Source organism: Dendropsophus ebraccatus, chromosome 1 (genome assembly GCF_027789765.1).
Source record: "Dendropsophus ebraccatus isolate aDenEbr1 chromosome 1, aDenEbr1.pat, whole genome shotgun sequence".
NCBI lineage: Eukaryota > Metazoa > Chordata > Amphibia > Anura > Hylidae > Dendropsophus > Dendropsophus ebraccatus.
The window spans coordinates 116,471,153-116,492,386 of record NC_091454.1 but is presented as its reverse complement, the minus strand read 5'-3'; the positions used below and the strand labels follow the sequence as shown (position 1 = coordinate 116,492,386).

The window sequence follows — 21,234 nt, the reverse complement described above, 5'->3', positions numbered from 1 at the left end:
TTAATCTCTCAACATTTTCTGAAATCGTTGTTGGTCGTTTGCTAAAAATTCGCAGATCGCTTTGTGTAAACAGTCTTTCACCGATGTACCCTATGTGTGAGATAGGCTTAAGTGACCTTAAAATCATTGCAATAACTATATTTCTAACGAATTTTCTAATTTTCGTTGCTTCAGAATCGTTAAAACAATCGATTGGGCGAATTATTGCTCTGTGCAAACGCAGCATTAGTGGCATAAATTAGCTTTGCACCAAACTTCTCAAGATGCAACAACGTTTGTCCACAAGTTTCTTTAGTACATCTGGCACTATGTGTCTCACCTAGTGATTATTATGTACATTCATTTTTTTAAGTGTTGTAATAGCACATGCTGATTTTGTGTTGAAAAGGTTTAATGAGAAACTGGAATACTTACAGAGGTTTTCCAAGTACATATAGTGATGGTCTATCCTCCCAATAGGTCATCAATGTCTAATTTGTTAGTTGCCAGCCAATCAACTGTTTAGCAGACCCATGGCAGCTGGATTAATGCTGTGAATGGAGCTGGGAACAGATGGCTCTATTTACAGTGGATTGGCCTTGCCAGATTACTGCAAATCAACTCCTATTAAAGTTAACGGGAGCTGAGATGTAGAACCCAGCATGGCCACTACATAAAAGATTGAGCCATCTGTTCTTATCTGTTCAGTTCTCAATGCAGATCCAACTAAACAGTTGGCACCCCAACAATCAGATATTAGTGTCTTGGCAGACACATTTATATTAATAATGTTAAAAGCGTTATCCAGTGCTACAGAAACATGGCCACTTTCTTCCAGAGACAGCACCATTCTTGTCTCTAGTTTGGGAAGGGTTTTGCAACTAAGTTCCAATGAATTGAATGGAGCTTAATTGCAAACATCACTTGAACTGGAGACAAGATTTGTGTTGTCTCTGGAAGAAAGTGGCCATGTATTTGTAGCACTGGATATCCCCTTAAATTCATTTGAGTCTGTTTGACACTTTAAACAGAGCCAGATGTATCTGGCTAGATACCAAAGGCTCCTGAGGGACCCTATTGACTTTACTAGGGCCAGTTTCTGGTTATTATTCTTTTACAGGATTTTAACCAGACAAAAAGTAGATCTTGCTCAGTTCTTTTACCCAGTTGAATAAACTTATTCTGTGATGGAGGTCCCGAATGGAGACGCTGATGCAGCTATGAATAAAACCTAAGGCCATCTTGTATCTACGTTAGTGGGGCAATTATTTTCGTGTTGATCAACATGTTAGGTCACAATTTGACATTATTTATGCTCTGTACCATTGCAAGTTCAAAGCTGTAGTGCATCACATTTTTTGGTATGCATAATTATATACTGAACCAATGAAATTTACTTTACACCTATTCTAAATATCTAACAAATAAACAGTCGTAATAACCTGAATCGGTTTTTAGTCATTTTAGTACCATTACTTAAAAAAGGGTTGACATTAACTATGTGCATAATATGTATAACGTTGTCTATCTAACAATAGGACCTAAAACATGTCTGTTATGTATACAAGTAAATGTAAAAGCAACATATTTTTGTTTTGTTTTATTTTACAAAGTTATAATTATAGGAAAGGTAAGTACATCTATTAAAATCAAGTGGTTAAAGATTATAATTGTTCAGATTGGATTGGATTTTTCATTTTCATATATATTTAATAATATTTTTTATTTAAAATTTTAAGGTTATAAATGCCAAGAAAAAAGGAAAAAAGAAAAAGTATCTGAATTCAGGAACTGTGAGTAATGGATACTGTCTAGTTACATATAAGTTAGTATTGCACTTAAAAATCGTGAACATAAATAAAGTGAGAAGTTGTTAACATAGTGCTATATAGTTAATATAGATGTGTGCAGCAGTTTTTATAGGTGTAAAGTAGAATTGTCTTAGTTGCCCCTAGCAACCTATCAGATTCCACCTTCATTTTCCAAAGAATCTCTGAGGAAAGAAAAGTGGAATTTGATTTGTTGCTAGGGGCAACTGAGCCACTTCTACTTTACACCAGTTTGAGATATACAATATATATATATATATATATATATATATATATAGAGAGAGAGAGAGAGAGAGAGAGAGAGAGAGAGAGAGAGAGAGAGAGAGACAGAATGTTCCTTTCCTTGTATTTGAATAAAATGCATTTTCAAATAGAAAGATTCTTTGGATTTGGGGCAAAGCCATGTTCGTGTGGCAGTAATGTGGGCATTTTGTACCAGGCCCCGGGTTTACTCCTGGTGTAAAAGTGGCATTAGGCAATATAAAGCAATGATGTATCCAAATCAAGCCAAAAAATGTTTTACATATCAACACTCAAATGTGAGGAATTGACAAGTATTTATTTGACTTGATTATTCTATTTCAGCTGATGCACAGGCCCTTCCTCTTTTACCATTATTGTAGGTAGTAAAATGTAAATTTTTGTAGAAATGTCCAACTAAATATTCTAGGATTGATAACTTGCCATTGTTATTTTTCTATCTGTTCTCCTTTGCTGACAGTCCTTAGATACCAAAGTCTGTATTTCAGATAGCTGAAGAATAGCTAAGTAGTCATTTAGGCTGGGTTCACACTGCGTTTCCCCAAGTCCATTGGAGGTATACTGTATATCAGCAACTTGTCAAAAAGGTATGCTGAGGGATGCAGCGTGCTGGCAGTGGTCTCATGCACTTTGGGCAGCATAAAACACTGACAGGTTCTCTCAATAATGTATGATTTACTCTGAAATGCTGTAGCATTTTAGAGTAATTATAGTTATATAGCCAGATAGGATTTGGGTACAGGGAAAAAGCTATCATTTAGAACTGGCAGGGTGGGGAGAATCCACTGGGTACCTTCCCAATCACGCAGTATATGACAATGTTTGGACCATTTACCTCTTCTGGGCCACTGCCAGTATTACACTGTACACATCAGCATACCCTTTTGACAAGTAGTTTACATATACCACCAACAGACTGGGTAAACAGGCTTAGGCCTCATTCACATTTAGTAGTTGTTTAGGGCCATATATTATTTCCACAATCAGCAAAATAATTGTCCATAGTGCATCCTTTATTCTTAAAAGATGATTGTTAAATTAAGGTAATCCGTATTTTTGGCCGATACTCCAAAAGACTTCACATCCTATTTTTTGTGGCACGGATTGCGAATCCGTAAAACTGCAAACAGTGTGATGGCCCAATAGAAATCCGTGTGCCTTAAATTTGTCCTTAATTGTGGATCCGCAATTTACGGATAAACTTACAGAACGTGTGATTAAGGCCATCTTTTTTTGGCCACTTGACAGCTGTCTTTTAGGACTGCCGGCACATTGAGGCTGTGTTCCCACTTTGGGAACATAGCAGGAAGTGGTTAATGATCATAGTTATCAGCCATCTGTATTACAAGACCAAAATGGAAACATAGCCTGAGGCCAAATAATTACCGTTATTTGGCCTCAAAGCAAAATCCGTCTCTTTGCCCCCCCCCCCCTCAAAAAAAAAGTGTGTGAACATAGCCTAAGTGGCCTATTCCACGGAGCGATAAACAGCCGAAACGGCCCCATTTGGCCGATTATCGCTCGGTGGAATAGAGAAAACGATCAGACGTTGATCGTGTCATCGGCTGATCGTTTATTTAGGCCCAAACTTAAAATCATCGGTCACCCACCGCGCATCGCTTCGTGGAATAGCGGTGCACGGCGGGCGACCGACGATATGAGAAGCAGCATACATTACCTAGCAGGGCTTCTCCTCTGCTGCGAGCGGGACCTGGGGAGAAGGAGCGGAGGAGAAGCCCTGCTAGGTGATGTATGCTGCAAGGGCTGCAAGGACATCGGTAACTATGTCCCCGCAGCCCTCGCTAAACGATCATCGGGCCATGTAATAGGTCCAGTAATAGATCAGCGCTCATTTACACTGTTGATTGGGCCCTAAGGCTTACAGCAAAGTGATTGTAAAAAGGCACTTTGTATATGGAGATCCAGACTTACCATAAAGTAGTGCTAGCAGTATTAGTTTCTAATCCTTTTTACTTTGCTTTAAGGTTACTTTGCTTTCTTTTCTGGTGGAAACAGAAGTTTCATTCCTTGATTACATTAAAGGAGGGTGAGTATTCAGAAAAAAATTGTCCTCCAACAAAAACCTGTGTGAGATAGCTACTGATGGTATGTTCTATAAGGGTGCGTTCACACCTACAGGATCTGCAGCAGATCCGCAGCAGATTTGATGGTGCATATTTGATTCTGTGTTCAGTTATTCTGCCGCGGATCTGCTGCGGATCCGGTAAGTGTGAATGTACCCTTACACTGTTTCAGTGCTAATCCACTGCATTGTGCAGAGGCTTCCTTTTCACAATGGTCACACTGTTGTGCCTATATACTAAGCAACAGCAATTCAGAAAAATACACTATGTACTGAATACACAAAAGGAGTAAAAACATACATCATGCACACAGGAGGGTGACTATCACATACATATAAAAATAACACTGTTATTTTACTGTAATCAATGTATAACAATAAGTCCTATCACAGTAATTATACAATTTTACTGGGTTCACACTATGTATATTTCAGTCAGTATTGTGGTCCTCATATTGCAATCAAAACCAGGAGTGGATTAAAAACACAGAAAGGATCTGTCCACACAATGTTGAAATTGAGTGGATGGCCGCCATATAACAGTAAATAACTGCTATTATTTCAATATAACAGCCGTTGTTTTAAAATAACAGCAAATATTTGCCATTAAATGGCGGCCATCCACTCAATTTCAACATTGTGTGAACAGATCCTTTCTGTGTTTTTAATCCACTCCTGGTTTTGGTTGCAATATGAGGACCACAATACTGACTGAAATATACGTAGTGTGAACCCAGCCTTAGGCTATAGAAACATAGAAGATTGTTGGCAGAAAAAGACCACTGGGTCCATCTAGTCTGCCCTTTTAGTATTTCCCTTCTTATTATCTTAGGATAGATATGTGTTTATCCCAGGCATGTTTAAATTCTGTTATTGTAGATTTACCAATCACCTCTGGTTGCCACACGTTTTTTTTAGGTGAAAATTGACATTTTTTAAAAAAAATAATGACAGCTGTTATTACTGATCATATTTTTTCAGGTCATTTTCAGGTTGCCATTTCCACAGTGTAAAATATAATTAAAGGGGTTTTCCTAGTAAGGGTCCTATTACACGGGCCGATGAAGGCCCAATCAATACTGTAAGGGCAAGTTTACACAGACTAAAAGAGGCAGAATTCAAGGACAGAACTGTCCGCCAAGGAATCCCGCCAGCCTCCGTGTCACACAGGCTGTCTATGCGAGGGCTCGCGCTTACACTCTCCACTCTTCCCCCCTCCCTACCAGGACGGCCGATGTAAACAAGTCCCTGACTGGCTTTACCTGCAACATTGTAGCTTCTTTGTAATGCTGGGAGGATTATTCACAGTGAGTTCATCAGCAACTTGATCTCAGAACAACCCTTACAGCATTACAAAAAAAGCTACAATGTTGCAGATAAAGCCAGTCAGAGACTTGTTTACATCAGTTCTTTCTGAAGGGAGGGGGGAGGAGGGGGAGATAGAGAGAAAAACTCACACAAAGTTTTTTGTGTCTTCAGCAGAAAGCAGCAGCTGAGAACAGAGGGAAGGAGACTGAATAGATAAAAAAAAACAGTATGGAATGAATTGTTAGTCTCACCATGGGCAGCAAAATATCAAAAGTTATGTTTGAGTGGAATACCCCTTTAAGCATGGGAGTGAATAAACTGCAGTGTCCCAAAAACATCATCAGCAGAGTAAACATTCAGTAAAAGTATTGCCATGAACAGCAAGAGCTGTACTGTATGGACACTGTCCCAACAGATTTCACCTGATGTTGTTTCATTACCTGCCCATCATCTTGTAATAATTGCATGTGTATAATTATAATTCTTGCCTTGCAACATGAGTGTACTGTATGTATCAATTGTTACTGTGGGTTGCATTAATTCCGGATATTCCATATAAATTGCGGGCTGTTTCATAAGTTATGACTGAATATATAAAAGCATGGTTGGTTTTCTGGTATGATGTTTTTGCTTGATTAGTAATTCAAAGAAAAATGTGAAAGCAGATTTTTTAAAATGTAGCCCCTAAGACAATGATGCTAATAAGAGTATAGGAAGAAATATTAGAAATTGCAGAGGTAGCTGTAAAAGTCTTACAGTCTAGAAGAGATTTTCATCTGTGATATATCTATTGATGATGCTTTTCAGTAGCCTTTCACTGATTAAAAGGTATGTTACATTCAGCAGAAACACTTGCTACTGTCAGCTAAACATAGAACAGTAAGGTCATAAACATCAGCCCTGTGAAAAATACTCCCACTCACAATTACTTTCTTGTAGGCATTTTCTCAGTGTCTTGCTCTCTGCTTCCCTGTGGTTGTAGTCTTGCAATATGATTAAGAATACCCATATATACTTTGATGGCCAAAAAATGATATGGTATTATAAAAGCTGTATAATGTAAATAAATCAGAACTGGCAGATTCTATGTGAGGATAGTTAAAAAAATGTAGTTAACTTATTTCTTAGCTTAAATAGTGCATAATGAGGATGGCATGTATTTAAAGGACAACTCCAGAGATAATCACCGCTTGAATTATCTGCTGGCCACAGTCAGCTCCAGTCAATCTTCAGTTCTCCCTTACTTCTGGGTTCCAGTGTAATGAATGAGAGAGAAAAGGCTACTGGTGCACATGTGCACCTGCAGCTTTTTCAATGGCTGGATGGGATCACATGGCTTCCAGCTTGCTAAGCCAATCAGACACCAGGCTATATAGCTAATTAACACACATTACAAATTATATAACTTTGTAATGTGTTTTAATTAAGAGAAACAATGTAAAACACCAGAGTTTCGCTAGTGACAGAAGTGCTGAACAGAGTGAAGTACAGTGGTACCTCGGTTTTCGAACATAATTGGTTCTGGAAGGCTGTTCCATAACCGAGCAGTTCGAAAACCGAGTTGTAAGTTCCCATAAGGAACAATGTAAATTGGTGATTAATTGGTTTTTACACTCGGCCCACAGAGTGCAAAAACACTCCACATCCCCCGCAACAGTGAGAGGCGGGAGCGGGCGGCTATTTAAACTTGCCGCCGTGCTCCTGCTCCAATCAGCTGCGGGGGACACCCTGTAAAGAAGTGGGGAATCCCATCATAATGATGGGATTCCCCACTTCTTTACAGGGTGTCCCCGGCAGCTGAGAGGAGCAGGAGCACGGCGGCAAGTTTAAATAGCCGCCCGCTCCTGCCTCTCACTGCGGGGACAGGCTGTAAAGAAGCCGGCTCCCAGCGCTGTCCTCCTGTCTCTCCCCACCAGCCCCTCCGCTCCCCCCCCCCCCCCCCCCCACCGGCCCGGAGCGCTTCCGATAAACTTACCCAGCCTGTACACCCCTATAGACTGCCCGTGCTGTTGCGCCCGCAGCCCCGCTCACCAGCTTCTTGCTCCCGCTGCTCCCCGCCGCCTCTGTAGGGTAAGAGAGAGTCTGCAGAGGCAGCGGGGAGCAGCGGGAGCAAGAAACTGGTGAGCGGGGCTGCGGGCGCAACAGCACGGGCGCGCCGCAGTCTATAGGGGTGTACAGGCTGGGTAAGTTTATCGGAAGCGCTCCGGGCCGGCGGAGGGGCTGGTGGGGAGAGACAGGAGGACAGCGCTGGGAGACGGCTTCTTTACAGCCTGTCCCCGCAGTGAGAGGCCGGAGCGGTCGGCTATTTAAACTTGCTCCTGGAGCTCCTGCTCCTCTCAGCTGCCGGGGACACCCTGTAAAGAAGTGGGGGATTCCATCATTATGATGGAATTCCCCACTTCTTTACAGGGTGTCCCCTGCAGCTGATTGGAGCAGGAGCACGGCGGCAAGTTTAAATAGCTGCCCGCTCCTGCCTCTCAGTGTTCCGAACACCTCTAACTGTCAGCTGAACATCAGTTCAGCTGACAGTTATCCCCCTGGTTTTGTTCGGATACCGAGCAATGTTCAGATACCGAGCAAAACTTCAGGGGGAAATTTAGTTCGAAAACCGAATTATTCGAACTCCGAGGTGTTCAGAAACGAGGTTTTACTGTATACTTAATTTTCTTTAGCCATTCTGTTGTGCAGGACAATGGGCTTTATGCCCTACCACTCCCTCAAGCCTTTGGCTGCTGACTGACAGCTGTCTGCCTGTACACAGTATAGATAGACAACTGCCAATCAGCAACTGGCGGCCAGAGGAAGCTGGTGCTCTTAAACATTGAGGGCTACTGAGCACATGCACATAATGGAAAGGACTGGGGTGTAGTGCTCAGAGTCCTAATTATCCAGGAGAGTATCTCAGAAGCATCTACACTGAACAATGTAAGTGATACATAATTCTGTTCTGTTTCCCTGTCACTAATCTATGATACGCTGTCAAAGGTTTGTGGCTCTGCCACTGTGAATTTTTATCCATGGTGGCTTCTCTAGTTGCTGCATTAGGCTGTCACAAGCTGCTTGAGTAAATAATGGCATGTCTCATTTACTGCAGTGTCAGAAAGTTATACAGATTTGTGAATTACATCTATTTCAAAAACTCAAGCCTTCAAGTACTAATCAGCTGCTGTATGTTCTGCAGGAAGTGTTGTAATCTTTCCAGCCTGACATGCTGCCACCTCCTTCCATGTCTGGAACTATCCAGAGCAGTAACAAATCCCCATAGAAAACCTCTCCTGCCCTGGACAGTTCCTGTCAAGGACAGAGGTGGCAGTAGGTGAGATGATGGTGGACTATAAAGCAGGGACCCACATCATCAACTTATCCCTCACCGCTTTATAGTTCATCTCCCTTCTAGAGTGCCCCTGTAAAGGTAGAGACCACCTCATACAGTAAACTACCTCCAAGAGCATCTTTATTAGTGACCTCCTTTTAGCACTACCCATAACACCTCCCTCTGCAAAGACTCCCTAATCGCAGTTACAGACCATAATTGTTTTGTGTAATAGAAGGCAACGCTGTCAGCTGATCGTTGCAGTCGTTTGTCTTTCAACATGTTGAAAGACAAACGAGTATGATAGCAGCAATCTGCTGCCGACGATCAGTGGAACAGGAGCGGCGGCAGCAGACCTCTGCTATCTGCTATGGGCTCCCCGGGCAGCTCCCCGCGGCCCCCCCTGTACTCACCCCTCTTTGTCACCCCGTGTAATAGGGGCTTAAGTCAGAAGTGACTTAACTAAATTGACAGGAAGTGATTGTGCCGCCCCCTCAGGGACCTCAGAATCTGCACCTGAGACTGAATTCTCATTACTTCTTATGGCAGAAGCGGCCCTGCTCAAAGTCTTCAAACATGAATAGATTTTGCCCTTTTTTACAGATAAAACGAAACTGAATATAAAATATCACCTCGGTGTGAAAGGCCACACAATATGATGGTGTGAGCAATAAATCCTAACACATAGGTGAATTGTGAGAAAGACACAGTAGTGGGAATTCTGCAGCACGTTTGAATAAAGGGAATCTATGAAAGGTGATAATATTTAGTCACAGCAGAAACTCTCTTATTTTATCTGGACTTTGCCTCTGAGTTTTGTATTCTATTTTTGGTAACAATATGAACACTCTGTTCACACAAAATCTACCATCTAAAATACAGTACTCCATTTCAGTAATGGACTTAAAGCTAAAGCGCATTGTTTTATGCTGTTACTTGATTTTCATAGCATTGTTCTGTACTATGTTGTGGATATAAAACATCTTGTATAACACAACAGGCTTAGATAAACCACCTCATCAATGCACTGATTTTACACAGTATATTACTTTATCATGAAACCTTTGACCATAAGTACATCAGCCCTGCAACCAAATAATTTAATTACTGAAGGCCTAATAGAGGAGCCAGAAAAAAAGAAAAATAAGAGAGTACGTGAACAACCAGTAGTTCCGAGACCCGGCCCAGTTTTCTGATGGGGCGCGCACCCGCATCAGAACCTCCCACAGCACACAATGAAGCAAGCGGCCAGAGCCGCTCGCTTCATTGTGTGAACTGACATGGGTTTCTGCGGCCGCAATTCACTGAATTGCGGCTGCAGAAAACTGACATGTCAGTTATTTGCGGGTCCACATGGGATCCCGGCCGAAGCGTATAAGAAGTGTATACGCTCCGGCCGGGATCCCATTGAAATGTGGGCAGTGTTCACAGGCGTACAAAGGCGTGCTTTAACGTAGTGTGAACATAGCCAAATCTGAGAGTATGAGATGTATTGAAAAGGGGGGTGTTCAAGGTGCACCCCTTCATCAGTGGCATGGGATTTAGGGAACAGGAAAGTAGCTGTTATAACGGATTGTATGAACTGTCCTTTTTCAAGCTGCCCGGACATCAACCCTTTAAGTTATAACACATTCAACACAGATGTGAACAGAGTTACCGTTGACACCAAATGTAGCAATTCCTGCTGATACTGTTAATCCTCAGCGTTGGGCTCATTTCAGCAGTTGCAGTGTGACATTTTTTATTTCGCAATTTTGGCGCATTATTCACTATCCTTTAACAACTAGTGACTGAGGACCGCGCATAGACATACAGTATATTGGTTAGGCTGACAGGGCTCTGTGGCGATATATAGTTTTAGTTTGTACTTTTTATCTATTTTTATGTCTTTTTTTTTACCTATCGTGTTGTCTGCCTCTTGATTAAACATATGTTTGTTTTTATTACCGCTTGTTCATATTTCCGTATTGGACAGAGCATATACCATTATGTCATTATAGAATATGCATTAGACTACAAGGTTTTGAGGACTATAATTTCTTTAAATTTCTTGGTTTTACATTTTATGCCCTTGAAGGAAGGGCTTTTTTAGTTCACCTCGGCCCTGTACTGAGACACTGTGAGCTACACCAACATAGACCAACATATAACTCAACATAGATAGATGATAAATAGGAGAGAGAGAGAGAGAGAGAGAGGAGATAGATAGATAGATAGATAGACAGGATTATGAGACGGTCCTGATACACAAATCTGGGATGGATATATAGAAATTACTAATAATTACTCTTTGTTGCAGTGTTTTATAGAAACCAGCATATACCCTATATAAGGAGTAATATGCCCCCATTCAGTGGAGCTGTGCATTAGAAGATGCTACAGACTGGGCACTTTAAAAGGTGGGCAACTGTATTAAACTACAGAACATTACACCCTCATGCAATTTTTGGGCATCCTCTCCCAAAAATGGGCGAGGATGCCCAAGAGCATATAGGGCCTGCTCCTAAAGGACTAGAGAAGGGAAAGCATGTAGAGTAAACAGTGAGGAGGAGGGGGCGGGGCCTCACACTGCTTCTGGCTGGGTTTCTGCCTAGGACAGGGCTACCACAGAATATGTGCAGGTGATCTGGTACCTGTGAGAGACGCTCCTGAGCTTCTGTCTGTTGGTTTTCTGTACAGGCAGTAGTCTGTCTTTTGCTGCCTGCTAATACTAATCTTGTAGATATGTGATCATTGGTATCTGGTGATTTATGCTTGGTAGAGGCAGTGGGTTTGCAGTAGTCCTTAATTGTCTTTGGTTTGCATAATATACTGTAGGACATACCAGCATTACTATACTGCTGGCTAGTTGCATTATAAGTTACAGCCAAGCAGCCTATCTATTCTCTATGGCAGCAGTTCGTTGAGCAGCAGCCGTAGAAAATAGTTGTGCACACAATGTAAAGTACAGCTTCCGGCCATACTTTACATTGGGTTCAATGCTCAATTGGATTGTGGGCACACCCAAAACCGCCCACAATCCAAATGGGAAAAAGATAATGTTCGTGCGGTTGATATGGCAGTGTCGGACGCAGGAGCATGTAAGACAGTGGCTGTAGTTTGCCACTGAATAAATAGGACGTAAAGTACGGTCGCTGTATTACATCGTATGAACATAGCCTAAATTTGTACATCCTGTAGTAACTAAATGTGTTTGATTTGTGAGTTTGTCATGTGCATTTATCTGTGCCTCTATATAGTGAACACATGTGTGTGTGCAATAAATGAGAAAATGTATGTTTGGCTGCATATACCATGTACATGACTGTAAGTCATGAGAACACATACTGTATGTGTTGGTCTGTGGTGAAAGCATATGCACACTGTATATGAATACATATATGTATTAAGAGGTATAGTCAGACCACTGCTTTTACAGGAGAATGGTGGTCATAATCTAGACAAGTGAATGTCAACAATGAGAGGGAAAAAGTACACATCAGAAAAAGGAGGCACATTTGCTAAATTCATGTGCTTAAAAAGGTATTTTATTTGAGGTGCCCTAAAAGTTAAACTAGAATAGATGAAATGGGAAAACCCCTTTATATGGTCACATTACTATATTTTGAGTATTTGTGTTTATAAAGTTTGTGCCTGTGCATAATTCAGCAATTTCGGGGGGTAAGGGTGAGGGGACTTCGGTCCGGGCCCAGGGAGGCACAAGGATGCACCATTGGAGGAAAACAAGTAAGCAGATAATCTGGCCAATGCTCTGCTGGAAAACCTTGGGATCATCCATACATCCGTTTATGCAAAAATCTGGTTAATTATTATTGTCAGCAAAGATGAGTTTAAATATAAATTAACATCTCATGATTTAATTCTTCATTTTTCACAGTGCACTAGAAGTCTATTTGATGCTTCATTTAACTTGAAAGGTTTAAAATTCTTCAGCCTCAAAAATTTCAATTTACTGACTGTAATTACTAAAAGAGGCTAGAGAATCGATCAGCATTGAATCCCAAGTACAATGCATACTTGTATACTAGGACAATGATTTAAGATACAGCATTGACTTAGGCTATGTTCACAAAACGTTTTTTCAGCTCCGTTTAAAATGACGTCCGTTATTTTAAGGCTAAAATAATAGACGTCATTTAGCAGCCTGGCCTCCCCTTAGTACAATGACTGGTGTTTGTACATTATTCTAGTTTGGGGTTACTAATTGAACTTTGGGTGTGTCTTAATTGAAAAGTCCATTGAATTTAATAGTAAAGACGGAGAAAGAACGGTGACAAAAGGAAAACTGTGTGTGAACAACTAATAAAAAACATCCGCTGTTTGCAAAAGACATTGTCTTTCCATTATCCTCAATGCATTGCCATTGCAGTCAGTTAAATTGCGGCAAAAACTGACGTTTTTTTATTTTATTTGAAAATCGCCCGCCTTTTCATTAATTTTGACGTTGTGTGAACATAGCCTATAGGAGTAAGTGCTATTTTCCCTGCACTTACTACTGCATCAAGGCTTCACTTCCTGGATAACATGGTGATGTCACGACCCGACTCCCAGAGCTGTGCGGGCTGTGGCTGCTGGAGAGGATGACGGCAGGGGGTCACTGAGGGACACAGAGCACTGGAGGGACACTGAAGGAAACCAATCAGCCCAATTGGGCTGATATGGTTCCCTGAACCGCTGTATAAAGCTCCTGCAGCAGGAGCTTTATATTTGAAAAAAGCACTTTAATCCTCAGGGCGTGTGATAGGCAGAGGGGAGGTAGTCATCTGGGCGGCTCCCTGCCTCTGTCTAGTCACCACACTCTGCCTGTCAGCGCGTTTTGAGGGGATGAATGACAGGCAGAGAGGTCCTGTTACTGGCCTCTATGCCTGTCGATCATCCCTCAGAGCACGCTGACAGGCAGAGTGCGGTGAGTTGTGACAGACTGGGAGCTACTCCCCGTCTCTGCCTGTTATGTGCCCGGGGGATTTAAGTGCTTTTTTTCGGATATACAGCTCCTGCCGTGGCTGCTGCAGGAGCTGTATACAGCGGTTCAGGGAACCATCTTAGCTCGATTAGACGGATTTGTTCCTTTAAGCATCGCTCTGCCATCATCCTCTCCAGCAGCCACAGCCCGCACAGCTCTGGGAGTCGGGTCGTGACATCACCATGTTATCCAGGAAGTGAAGCCTTGATGCAGTAGTAAGTGCAGGGAAAAAAGCACTTTACAAGCATTTCCCGTAATAAGTGTATATTGGTGATTTGTATAACTTTTGGGGGCAATACAATACAAAATTCGCTGGACTTCTCTTTTAAATGAGCGTATATTTTCCCAAAAATATATTTCAACTACTTGTGCAAGTAACTGTGTGAGCTTTTCCCGCAAATGGTTTTGAATTATTAACTTTATGATAAGTTAATCATTTTGTCATGCTCACACAAGTATATCAAATTATTTCATATGAAGTACCGTATATCAATTACTCTTATTATCAGACAGGTGTGGCTATTTCTCTGTAGATGCACATTATTGCACTAAATACTTTAAAGTGTCGCTGTCGTGAATTTTTTTTTTTGCAGAAATCAATAGTCCAGGCGATTTTAAGAAACTTTGTAATTGGGTTTATTATCCGAAAAATGCATTTTTATCATGAAAAAGCAGTTTGAAGCTCTCCCCCCATCTTCATTGTTCTCCTATGGAGAGAGCTAAAGAAAAGACCAAAACAGGACAACAAAGAGTTAATCTACAAATCCCTCACCCGTTATCTGTTCTGACCATCACCAGTGACCTGTCTGAGCTCGGATTACAGCTGTCACCCAGCTCCGTGCCTGTAATCCTCTGTTATCTGCTTTCTGCTGCCGGCTAACTCCCTCCTTCCTCCTCCCCCCTCCCCTCTCCCTAGAACAGACAGGGTACGTCTCCTGCAACAAGTCACAATTTTCAGATTTTTCAGAGTGGATGAAAAAGAGGAAGGAGGGGGGACCTGGGAAAAGGCTTTTTACATGCAGATAATGGCAGATTTGGCTAATAAACCCAATTACAAAGTTTCTTAAAATCGCCTGGACTATTGATTTCTGCAAAAAAAAAATACGACAGTGACTCTTTAAGGGTGGGCTCACACATAATGGAACTGCAGTGGATTTTACACTGTGAGTTTGCAGCGAAATCCGATGCGATTCTCGTACTGTCAGTTTGAATAGGATTACATACTGAAATCCGCTGCTATTCTGTTATGTGTAAATCCACCCTAAATGAGGTTATTTCTTTAAGGCTGTCTCTAGACATTGCAGTTTGTGCACATCATTTTGCCAGTATTTCCTAATTCAGTGCTAAATGAAATACACTTAAGTAGTCATCAAAAAGAAGCACAGCCTTTGACATCCATATTTTGCCTTCAGTTTTGCTTTGTTTTTGTTTTTTTTATTTGATGACGACTTTTATAACAGAATAAAAATATAATTGGAGCTGCATTAATAAGATAGATTACTATTAACCTTAATGTGTATGTGTTTTGATGTAAAAATTGTTAACACCATGGCTATAGCATAGATAGATAGTTTATTGAGGTGAAGCTTGTCCAGTACATGCACTTTAAATGGATTGTTTGCTAATAGAAATGGTTGTGTTCCGCCTTCTGGTCATAAAAATAGCTCGGTAGATTATAGTTTCCAAGCAACATCATGGCCTCCGTACTTGTTGAAAACACTTTACGCTTTTAGCAAGATTTATACATGATCAGACTTTCCAAATGCATTGTGACCTTCACAGATACCACATGGGGTTTAATGACAATAGATAGCTAAATGAGTCAAAGATAGAACAAATGAATAATATACTGTGTTTTCTGTATAGAATACAGTGTAGGTTGAGGTCACATTTTATGGAAGGAAATCTGTTACAAAGAAAGCTTATTATATGCAGTGTTATTCTTGGTCATTGGAGATAGTCATGGAGAGTTTGAAGATCTACAACCATTTGTGCAATTATTTTGTAAAGGTTTAGAAATGTTGTTTAGACTTATAATGGAGCCTAATTCCTGCCACCTTGTTGCTAATGTATTAACCCCTTAAGTACTGGTTTATTTTGGAGCTCTTAGTCTAGCAGATGTAACTTCTTAGAATTTTTTACATGGCCATGTAGGGACTTGTTTTTGTGCAACAATCTGTATTTTGGTTAATTCTAAATAAAAAAAAAAAACTCATTGTAATTGAACACTTTTTGTTGCACTATTCAGTAATCCTACAAGGGAATCTGAATATGAAACCATTTGATCACTTACATAATTTGTTCTACTCTACTAAGTAGTGCAGTGTGTTATGTCTTTCAGTGTAAGGCTATGTTCACACAACGTCAAAAATAGAGAAAAGGCGTACGATTTTCTTATTTAAAAAACTGATGTTTTTGCCGCAAATTAACTTACTGCAATGTCAATGCATTGAAGTCAATGGGAAGACGGACGTCCAATGCACATAGTGTATTAAATAACGGACGTTTTTGCCGCGGACGGCAAAATAATGAACATGATCATTATTTTCGAACGTTTTTTGAAAACAGCGGACGTTCTTAATTAGTTGTTCACACACAGTTTTTCTTTTTCCACCGTTCTTTCTCCGTTTTTACTATTAAATTCAATGGACTTTTCAATTAAGCCGCATCCAAATGCCAATTAGTAACTAAAACTAGAATAATGTACAAACACCCGTCAGTGCACCAAGGGGAGGTCAGGATGCCAAATAACGTCTGTTATTTTAGACTCAAAATGACGGACGTCATTTTAAGCAGGGATGAAAAGACATTGTGTGAACATAGCCTAACACTGACAGGCAACCAGTTAGGCCCTGCTTTTCCCCATTTGGTTGAGAAAGGGCTGATGGGCTTATGGAGGTGGCTCTCTTCAACCACCATTGTTATTTACCATGGCATCTAATAGGCTAGACAGCTGAGATCTATAATGTGGCCCATATAATAACAATGTACATTCTTCCCCAAGTAACCAATTTGCTGTTGACACCTAATGCATTCTTATGTATTCCTCTATATGTCATTGCATTAAACATTGAAAGTTTATGTATTAATCGTGCTGTTTGTTTAAAGGGGTGTTCCCAATCCTCCACTGAAATTTTTCTTGTGCCATCTCTTTTCGAGATGGCACGACCCGAGAAACTACATCTTCCAGCGTGCTTTGCATAGCTGCTGATCTCTCTATCCCCTCCCTCTAAGGCAAATGATAAAATGCAGAGGAAATCTTACTTCTATGATCTTTACAAATAGTGACATTGGAATACTTTAGAAACTACCAATGGAGTAAGAGCTGTCACAGGTTTGCCTTTCTTTGTCTTTCTCAGACTTGTTACTACTTTATCTCCCTTCCTGTGCACAAAATCCATGCAGGGATCCTTGCCCAGTTGTCCAAATGAGCAGGGACAGGGGGCTGACGAAGGTGTTTGGTAACACTGAAACATGCAGGAGCTTTTTGTCCCACGAGTGGATCCGTACCTTACTGGAGGAACTCAGGACTGTAGAATTGTTTGCGGAAAAGTTTGGCTAGTGTTTGGTGCTACCAGCCGATGCACCTACCTAACCTGAAGCTACACCAATAGACTTGCAGAATAGCAGGATGCCAAATGGACTGTTATTATACAACTGCTTATGTACCAAACGTCTCAGGACACTACTTAAAATGATATGAGATTGTGTATCTGGATTAGTTAAGTCTTGGTAGTATAATAGTGTATTGTGTTTTTTTAAAAGGTCGGAGTGAGACATGTGGAGGTCCACTGGAAACACATTGGACCACGTTGGACCAGTCTAAATCAAAGGGTGTAAAATTTAGACTTGTGCAAACTACCCACTGCAACCAATCACAGCTCAGCTTTAGGCAGTGCTGAAAGGAAAGAGGAGCTGTTATTGGTTTCTGTGTGCAGTTTGCACCAGTCTAAATTTTACACCCTTTGATAAATCTCCCCCATTGACTTAGGCCTCATGCAGCAGATGGTTTTGCAGAGTATACTATAGTGAGATTTTTTTGTTGGTATACTATTACTTGTGATATCGCTGTTATGTTGTTTTATTCTAGAGCTGGGTGTATATGTATATAACCTGGTTTATACATACCATATATAAATTAGATTTATAGACAGACAGAGGAAAAAGAGGAAGGGGATAGATAGATAGATAGATAGATAGATAGATAGATAGATAGATAGATAGATAGATGAGAGATAAGGGTAAAGACAGAAAGAGATAAAAGAAAGAGGAGAGAGAAGAATTAACAGGTTTACAGCAGGGGCAGAGGATCCTGCACACTGTTCAGGGAGGAGGAGGTAGGATGCACACAGACTATCAGAGGTCACAGGTGACCACACAGAGGGAAAACCCCAACTGGTGTTAGGGCCCTTGAACATTGAGTAAAAGAGGCTGAATTTACAAACAGAGTCCTTGCAGCAGATTCCACCTGTAATTCTGCCTGTCTTATTTCTTTTGCACCTCTCCTCTCCAAGAATGAACATGCTGCAGCTCTCCCCCACACAATCGACTGATATATATTATAACTAGAAATGAGCAGGCATGCTCGTCCAAGCTTGGTACTCGTTCGAGTATTAGGGTACTCTATGGTGCTCGTTACTTGCGTTACTCGAGACAGTGGCATCTTCCTCTTCCTGCATGTTTGGCAGCTTTTTTCAGTCAATCATCATGCAGTATAGTCTTTAGGAACTTGTAGCATCATGTGGGAACCCTTTATGTCGATAGCAGCGATTGGCTTGCCAGATCAGATGACCTGGGCATATATGAATTAGGTCCAGCCGTGCTCCCGTCAGACACAGGCTGGAAGAGAATAGGGAGAAAACTTCTGTCTGTCAGGGAGAGTGTTAGGCAGGGAATTAGTGTGCGGTTAGGCAGGAATCAAACACTAAGAACACAACAATCCTTCTAAGAACATTTTTTTTGCCACTCTTGGCTGCTGGGTTGGACTTGAGTCAATTTGTCCTGTTGCTGTCTCTTGGCTGGATGGGATCTGTAGCCAGCCCCCGAGGCATCTATGTATGCTGCCCCTGCTATTTCCTGTCCATTTGCGTGGTGTTTCCATTATTTTCTGAGGTTTCCAGGTTTTCAGGCAACCTTCCCTGTGCAGAGCTTTGGTCCCCTGCAAAAATGCTTGAGTTTCCCATTTACTTAAATGGGGTTCATTACTTGAAACAAGTACCCGAGCATCTGGAAATATTTGTCGAGTATCGAGCACCCGAGCATTTTAGTACTCGCTTATCTCTAGTTATAACCCATCCAGCACACAGTTCAACAGGCTGTGTGTCAGGAAGGCTGCAGCATTACCTGCAAAGGTCATGCTTCCCCATCTGTATGATGACATGTGACTCCTCTTCCCCTCAACTCTTAACAGCACTGGAACACAGTTTATTCAAATACAATACAGGCTGCACTACCCGCTCCTGTGTGAAAGGCAGAGCCTCTGCCAGGGGCAGGACCAAAATTTTATTGTGTGACAATCACTGGGCAAATTAATTAAATAAATTTGATTAATTGCCCAGCCCTAGTTTGAAGGTTATAAAGGGTACAGCCACATGAAGCAGCAAGCTTTTATCTAGGTTGTTTTTAGCTGCACAATTTTGCAGGTAAACTGCAGTTTTAGGCAGAAAACAGTACAGACAGAAACCCATGTCAGTGCACACTATAAAGCGAGCGGCTCCGGCCGCTTGCTCCATAGCGTGCAGTGGGAAGCTCTGATGCAGGCGTGCGCTGATGCGCCTGCATCAGAACTCTACGGCCATAAAGATCATCTGGCCGGTACTGCAGTACTAGCAGGGATGATCTTTTCAGAGAACGGAACGGCCAGTCTCTTACGCCATGTGAACATGGCCTAAGGCTGGGTTCACACAGTATATTTCAGTCAGTATTTTGGTCCTCACATTGAAAACAAAACCAGGAGTGGATTTAAAACACAGAAAATCTCTGTTCACACAATGTAGAAATTGAGTGGATGGCCGCCATTTAATAGCAAATATTTGCTGTTATTTTAAAACAACGTCTGTTGTATTGAAATAATGGCAGTTATTTACCGTTATATGGCGTCCATCCACTCAATTTCAACATTGTGTGAACAGATCCTTTCTGTGTTTTCCATCCACTCCTGGTTTAGGTTTCAAAATACTGACTGAAATATACTGTGTGTGAACCCAGTCATTGCATTATGGAAAGGACAGCTGTGTGTTAATTGGAAACAACAGCCGTTGTTTCCAAGGGGCAAATTCGGATCCTGTTTCCTAATACCATTCTCAAAAAAGATACCCAGAAACCTCGTCCTGTATGCCTTTTAGCTTTGACTTACTTTCCTTTTTTTAAAAAAATCATGAAAAGTTTAGTTTATGGATTATAGATTAATACTGTATATTATCCATAATCACAACATTGATTTGTAGGAAAGGTATTAATTATTAACTTTGTGTTATAGGACCCAAATTAATTTTACAGTTGCCATAGACTTCACCGCATCAAATGGTAAGTCTGATTTATGTTTATATTTGTCCAGAATCATAGATGGCATAAAATAAAGTATCCAACATGACCACAAAGTCTTACTGTATCATAACTTAAAGGCAATGGTTACTCTTGCTTTCTACCTATTATTGTGGAGGGGAAAAACTATTTTCTCTATAGGTCTTCAATAAAAAAATTTACTTACTATTGCTCCTAAAGCCACAACAGGTAGCTGTGTGAGCTCTTTGTTCCTTGTATACTTGTATACAGTCTATATAATTCACCCCTGCAGACTTCCTTTTTGTTTGCTCTCCTCTCTTTTTCCAGCCTGTGTGAACTGTCCTCTATGGTTTCTGTTGACCCTGTCCACATTCTGAGCTGGTGTGTAACCCCCTCTTCTTTCCTGATGCTGTCTCTAAAACAGAGAGAGCAGAAAGTCCTTATGACGGACTTTGAGTCTCTCTGAGTAGCAGCCTACAAGACTATTTACAAAATTCAAGAAGCAGATCAACAATAAAAAGAATCAATGCAAAGGTGTTCATAGCCTTTAATGATAACAATCTGGAACATTGAGTGAAGAGAAGTATAAACTTTTACCTATTAAATGTCAGTTAGTTGGGTTCAGGTTTTTTGTATATGTTTTAAGATTATTAGTGAAAAATAACAATACTGCTCAAAAATAAATAAATAAAGGAAACAACACAATGTTACTCCAAGTCAAACACAGGCCTGTGAAATCAGATGGTTCAGTTAGGGTATGTTCACACTGGAAATCAGTGTGGAATTTCAAGCAGAGTTTGTGCTTTAAAGTTCTGCTGGTCCCATTGACTCAATGTCATTTCTTAAGTGCAGTCCACTCTAAGAATTGACATTTCAAAGGGACAGGCACAAATTCAAGCAATACCCACCACACGGACTCCGTAGTGTGAACATACTCTTAGGAAGCTACACTGATTGTGAATCAATTTCTCCTGCTGTTGTGCCAATGGAACAG

The 21,234-nt window shown here is 41.0% G+C and overlaps 1 protein-coding gene across 1 annotated transcript in view; it reads left to right on the top strand.

Annotated features, from left to right (window-relative positions):
* The window catches only part of CPNE8 (copine 8), a 220,999-nt gene that overhangs the window by 174,740 nt on the left and 25,025 nt on the right, over positions 1 to 21,234 (top strand). Inside the window, exons 12-14 of the mRNA XM_069977167.1 lie at positions 1,719 to 1,772; positions 4,055 to 4,116; positions 20,215 to 20,261. Of these exons, the coding sequence (XP_069833268.1) occupies positions 1,719 to 1,772; positions 4,055 to 4,116; positions 20,215 to 20,261 (163 nt within the window). The remainder of the gene's footprint in view (positions 1 to 1,718; positions 1,773 to 4,054; positions 4,117 to 20,214; positions 20,262 to 21,234) is intronic.